Genomic DNA, 6,097 nt, shown 5'->3' with positions numbered 1-6,097 from the left:
AAATATTATTTATTATAATCTTTAATTGAAACAAACTCTCTCTCAACCATCAAACAATATTTTTATTACCATCAAACAATATTTTTATTTTGAATACATAATTAATTAATAATTATGAATAAAATATTAATGCCTTTTGGTTGGAAGATAAGGAGTAGATCGTAAGTATTTTAAATTATGTATAAATGCATGTTATGTATTTAAATAATAATCATTTACTAATAAATTATTTTTATGTATAATTTAATATTTCCTTAAAAAATATAATATACTTTTATAATTATTTCATTAGATTAAATAGATAGTCAAAGTTAAAAAAATTCAATAAATAAATATACTTTTTTTGGCTAAAAAAGTCTTTTTATGTATAATTTAATATTTCCATAAAAAATATAAATATAATTTTAAAATTATTTTATTAGTTTTAAAATGATGGAACTTTTCTAAAATTGTAAAAGCAAAAAATAAATTAGTTATACATTTTTTTGGCAAATAAAAATAAATTAGTTATAAATTAGTTTTAAAAATAGTCTAGTTGTAATTTTGCAATAACACGCTGGCATATTTTAAAATATTCTTATCATATATGGCGGGTAAATATCAATAATAATAATAACAATAATAATAATTAATTGGTAGGTAAATTAACAATAATATTAAATTACTCAATTAATATTAATCAACTATATTAAATAGTTATTTTTAATTTTAAATTTATAATTTAATAACATATAATTATACAATTAAATATTCATTTTTTCATTTAAAGAAAATCAAGTAACGATAATATTTGGCAAAAAAAACTATAATAATAATTAATTTGATTTCAGAATATGATTTCATTTTGGAATGATAAGATTGCAACAACAATAAAATAACGGTAATATTTTTTAGTAGTATAAATAGAGTTTAGTACGAAATTACTTATAGGAACATGAAAGTAGCTGTATTATGGATTGTAATTAGGGTAATTAAGCAATTATGGTGGTAATTAATTTTTATATATTAAAAGTAGACTAGAATACCTATTTATTTTTATGAAGATGTATTTTAATAAATTTTAACTTAAAAATGGTTAAATACACCATAAATACTATATATAATAAATTTATGAAGGTGTGTAAGTTAGCATCTTATAGACATTTTCTAAACTAGAAGGACTATATTAGTAATTAATAAATAAAAATTCATTAAATACACTCTTAGGTGTGCTAAAAACACCATAGAATTAAATGGTTGTATCCTAGAAAAAAAAAACACCATACAATTAAATGGGTGTATCCTAAAAAAACACCATACAATTAAATGACTCTCTCTCTCTCTCATATTTAAAATAATTTTAAACTTAAATGATGTGAAATTATAGTGCAAAAGAAATCAGACACCATTATAATCATAAAGCACATGGATGAGAGTTTAACAAAGCGTAGGTTCTTTGCAATTGACATACTCGTCAGATTATCATGCTTATTAACATGATGGTTTTGAAAGATATGAACATCTTTTAAAATTAAATTTAAGATTGATGGGAGAATTCTATCTTTTCTTTGAGACAATAATAGTTTGATAGTATTGAAATTAACTTCTTGAAGAAGAGTATTCTTGTTGTGTTTTTGGGAGGTTATGTTTCTATTAATTGGTGGTGATTCTTGATCCTTTGGTTGGTGGCATGGTTTTATTTAGGTTTAATAGTTTTTTTTGTAATGAAGAGGTTCGGAGGCCCAAAGAAAAAAGGAAGCTACAAGAACACCTCCCTAGAGGAGGAGCCTCCCACAATATCCTTAACTTACAACTTATCAATAAAGTTAGGAGAAACTGAATAACGATGCATATTCTTATTTAATCTACAACCATTTTTAGCACGAGCATCCGCACACATGTTAGATTCTCTAAACACGTGCTTCACAGTGGCAACCTCAAATCTACCCAGCAGGCTCGCAATGTTCTTCCACATCTCCAAACCTTCACTTTTCCTAGACCTTCCCTGAGTAATATCCAACACAATTTCTGAAGAATCGACATTCACTTCTACTCTCCTAAAGCCAAGTTCTAAGACTAAAATCAAGCGTTCAAGTAAACCCCACAATTCAGCCATGTAGCTACTACAAATTTCAACATTCTTAGAAAAACCTCCCAACCAACAACCGTTATCATCTCTGACAACTCCCCCATACCCCACAACAACTCCATCTATGCAAGCACTATCCAAATTTAGCTTCACCATACCTGAGCTAGGAGAAACCCACTCAATAAGCATAACCTCCTTATTTCTCCCAACTACCCTCTTCCTCTTATTCATCTTCAAGGGATCCTCATACTCCTTTGTACATGTTTGTAATAATTCCTTCCAAAAGCATTGATTAATTGATGATAATAAGTTTATATGCCTTAGTTGTTGACTTGTATGTCTTCTCATCTCCTTCACTTCAATTCACTTTCTTATACCATGCTAAGTTAAGTACTCCACATTTGTAGCTTTGCTTACTAACTTGTTTAAGTGCTTGTTTCTTTTTTAGTTTTCTAAATGCCAAAACATTTTGTGCATGACCCTTAGGGCCTTGATTGACATGTTTAAATGCTTACTTTGGTGATAAGTTGTTGCCCTATGAATGTTTGATAATATGCTCATTTGGTTGATTAACCTTTATTTGTGTGCCTTGCTTCCTTACTTGTTCAAGTAGGATAATTCTTAGGTTAGGAGATGTTCATATCTTGTATGCCTTAATTCTTTATCTTTATGGTTTGATGTGTAATTGTTCAATTATCATCTTTCCCTCTACCTTGTTGCTTGGGTTTTCACCTATTTGCATGTTCTTTCATCCTTGATGCTTGATTGTTTAAGTAGATATTGTTGTAGGTGTCTTATTTAAGTGTCTATGTGTGAGTAAGTGTTTACTTCTCATATGATATGTGATTGTTTAATTGTCATCTCTTCCCTTATTTTTCCTTGATAACATGAAATCTACTTGTTTTTGTTCTCTTTGTGTTATCTACGGTCTTGGTCTGTCATTTTCATAGGTGTTTACCTGATTACATGTTCATGTGGTGTTTGCTTGCTTTCTTGACCTTGTTTAAGTGTTTAATTTCATGCTACCCATAGGATCCTTTAGTTCTTTCTTGATCTAGATTGAACTAAATAGACCTTAGGTTGGTATCCATGTATGACAACATTAGGTAGAAGTTTCCTTGATCCTAACTTTAAGTCCACATTGCATGACAACAAGTAGGATTGAGATTCCCCTTTTGTTAGATTTTTTCTCTTTTGCATACATTCTAAAACCAAAACCTTTTTTTTATTAAATTCATAACACTCTAATACTATCGAAACTCTTTCACAATTAAGAGAGAAATACACAGATACCCCCACCTTCTGAGGGACCATCTGATGTATCCTTTCAACAAAAATACTCAACAAATCAAAACTCCTATTGTCACTTGGTTTTTCTTATGAAAATTTTCAATAAGGATTGTTACCCCTAAAAAACACAACACACCAAAGTTTTTAAGAAGAACTACGGTGCTCTGATTCTTTTTGATACGTAGGCATTGGGTTGAAAAACCTAAGCGAGAGCAATAATAAAAAATCTTTTCTTTTTCTCTGTTAATAATTCATTTTCATGCATTCCCTTCGCAACCTAACTTTAGACTTGACACACCCTTTGATTAGAACAACAAGAGTGGATCTTATAGAGTACTACAAACGTGAGAGGTGTTAATACCTTCCCCTTACATAATCGACTCCCTTACCCATATCTTGGTTGCGAGACCATTAGATTCATCCTTTTATGGATTTACTTAGTGTTTCATTTCCTTCTCTTGGGATAAATAACATTGGTGGCGACTATGTTTTTTGTGTGCACGTTTCTCCGAGATGCGACAACTGGCGACTCTGCTAGGGATCCCCTTAGCAAGTCAGTCCTAGCTCTTGTTTGTTTGTTTTTCATTAGGTGTTGTTTGTCTATTACTTTGTTGCCATTACTCATTTATGTGTTTGCATGCATTTGCATTTTTATTTTTGGTTTCATTATACTGTGTTGTTGCTGTGTTGTTGTTTCTTTGGAGGGTGGGTGTTATATTGAGGTAAAAGGCCCATTACATATGACAATGTACACATAGGATTAGAGTGGATACTCATGTCAACTCTCGTGGCCCTTGACACGTATGAGAAGGTATGAGATACCACACCCAGACGATATTTTCTTGAGAATGCTTTTGTCCTGCACCCTTTGTGCATCAGACAAAGTGTTATTCATAGAGGACTCACGACTCTGGTGACCATTAAGAACCCTTGTTTTTGTCCAAGACTAGAACCTACATGTGAGTTGGGGTGGGGTTAACAGGAAAATAAACCTTCATCATACCCGATTTTCTCAGAATCAGAAATGACGTCGAACCTTTGATCCTATTACATTTGACCATTTTCTGTTGTCAACACAGCAGTTGCTCAGTTTTACGGAAACCTTGATCCCATTGCATCCATAAGAATTTATTGACATCATTTTGACATGCATGTTCTTTTATTTCCAAGTTTTCTAGTCTTTGGGGTCTTGTTGTTAAGCTATCTTTGAAGATGAACATTGTTAAGAAGGTCAACTACAGATACAACATCATCTACAAGTTTCCAAGGCCAGTTCTGGATGATCTTCTCAAGCTAGCTAATAGGTCTCCCCCTGATAATCATAATGTCTTCAGAAAGGATTTTGGAAGGATTTTGAGTTACCTGGAAGCTCCTTTCAATGAGTACCAGAGGGATGTCATTCATACTCTGTTACAGTTTTATGATCGCACTTTGAGATGCTTCATGTTCCTGAATTATCTGTTAGCTCCTACTTTGGAAGAGTACTCTAGTATCTTGGACATCCCTATCTTGCACCAATTACCTTTTCATGCTTCCATGAAGAAACCCAATGCTGCTCAGGTTGTTGTTGCTCTTTATTTGAGGGAATCTATTGTGAAGGTTAACTTTAAGAAGAAGGGAAGTGTTTGTGGTTATCATTTGAGTTTTCTGTTGAAAGAGGCTGGTGGTATGGATGACAAGGAAGATTTGAGGGCTTTCAATGATGTTCTAGCTTGTTGTATCTATGGGATTGTGTTATTTCCTAATGAAGTGAAGTACATTGATGAGAATGTTGTTGTTATCTTCATTCAAAGGAATCATGTGTTAACTCTCCTAGGAGATGTTTATCATTCCATACAATCTAGAAGTTACAAAGGGAAAGGTGGTGTGATCCATTATTGTGCACCATTGTTATACCATTGGTTTAGAAGTCTCCTCCCTTTCCAAGGTTCTTTTGTTGATACCAAAGACACCTTAAAGTGGTCCCAAAGGATGATGGAACTAACCTCCAAGGACATCGGCTAGTACAGACATAGTTTGAACAAACTGGAAAACAAGGAAGTGATTTTTAGTTGTGGGGAATTTCCCAATGTTCCTCTCATGGGGATGAGGGGTGGCATCAATTACAATCCAACTCTTTCTCGAAGACAGTTAGGATATACTTTGAAAGATCCTCATAAGGACAGAGATGTGAAAGAATCCTTATGTTATGATGTTCCTGATAGTATTGGATGGATAGAAAGAATTGCCAAAGCATGGGGAAGTATTCATCTAAAGGGAAGGACTTTTTTTGGGAAGAGAGATTCTGCAGTCTATTCACCTTATGCTAAGTGGATTGAAGAAAGGAACAAAGATCGTCGCCGGCCTTTCCCTCTAGAAGCTCCTTTGTATCCACAAGAGCCTGATCAGCCAAATGTCGTGCCCAAGGGATCCTATGACCAAATTCAAGCTCAGAATCTCCGACTACTTGCAAAGAATGAAGAGTTAGGGGTGAAGCTTCTCTTGGCCAGTCAATGAAGAGCTCAATTGTCCCACAAGCTCAAGAAGCTTCATTGAGAAATGAAAGGGGTTGTGAAAGTTAAGAAGAGACCAAGGGTTGAAGATGGTAGAGGAAGCACGTTTGTTTCTGTTGAAGTTCATAAGAAGTTTCTTGAAAAAGCAAAAAAGAAGATCAAACAAAAGCACCGGGATTATGAAGTTCTTAAAGCCTCAAAAGCCAAGATGAAGTGAAGATACAAAGCCAAGATTGAAGAGTTAGAT

The 6,097-nt window shown here is 33.0% G+C and overlaps 1 protein-coding gene across 1 annotated transcript; it reads left to right on the top strand.

Moving 5' to 3' along the window:
* Positions 1-4,570: 4,570 nt before the first annotated feature.
* On the top strand, positions 4,571-5,362 carry LOC127132022 (uncharacterized). The gene has a single exon (XM_051060883.1). The coding sequence runs from the start codon at positions 4,571-4,573 to the stop codon at positions 5,360-5,362; it is 792 nt and encodes a 263-aa protein (XP_050916840.1).
* The last annotated feature ends 735 nt before the right edge of the window (positions 5,363-6,097 follow it).

The sequence above is a fragment of the Lathyrus oleraceus genome, chromosome 3 (assembly GCF_024323335.1).
Source record: "Lathyrus oleraceus cultivar Zhongwan6 chromosome 3, CAAS_Psat_ZW6_1.0, whole genome shotgun sequence".
In the NCBI taxonomy this organism is placed as follows: domain Eukaryota; kingdom Viridiplantae; phylum Streptophyta; class Magnoliopsida; order Fabales; family Fabaceae; genus Lathyrus; species Lathyrus oleraceus.
This window is presented reverse-complemented; position numbering and strand designations above follow the sequence as displayed.

Bases quoted from the DNA above. Each gene is read 5' to 3' on its own strand.
- LOC127132022 (XM_051060883.1), top strand. From the start codon at position 4,571: ATGAACATTGTTAAGAAGGTCAACTACAGATACAACATCATCTACAAG.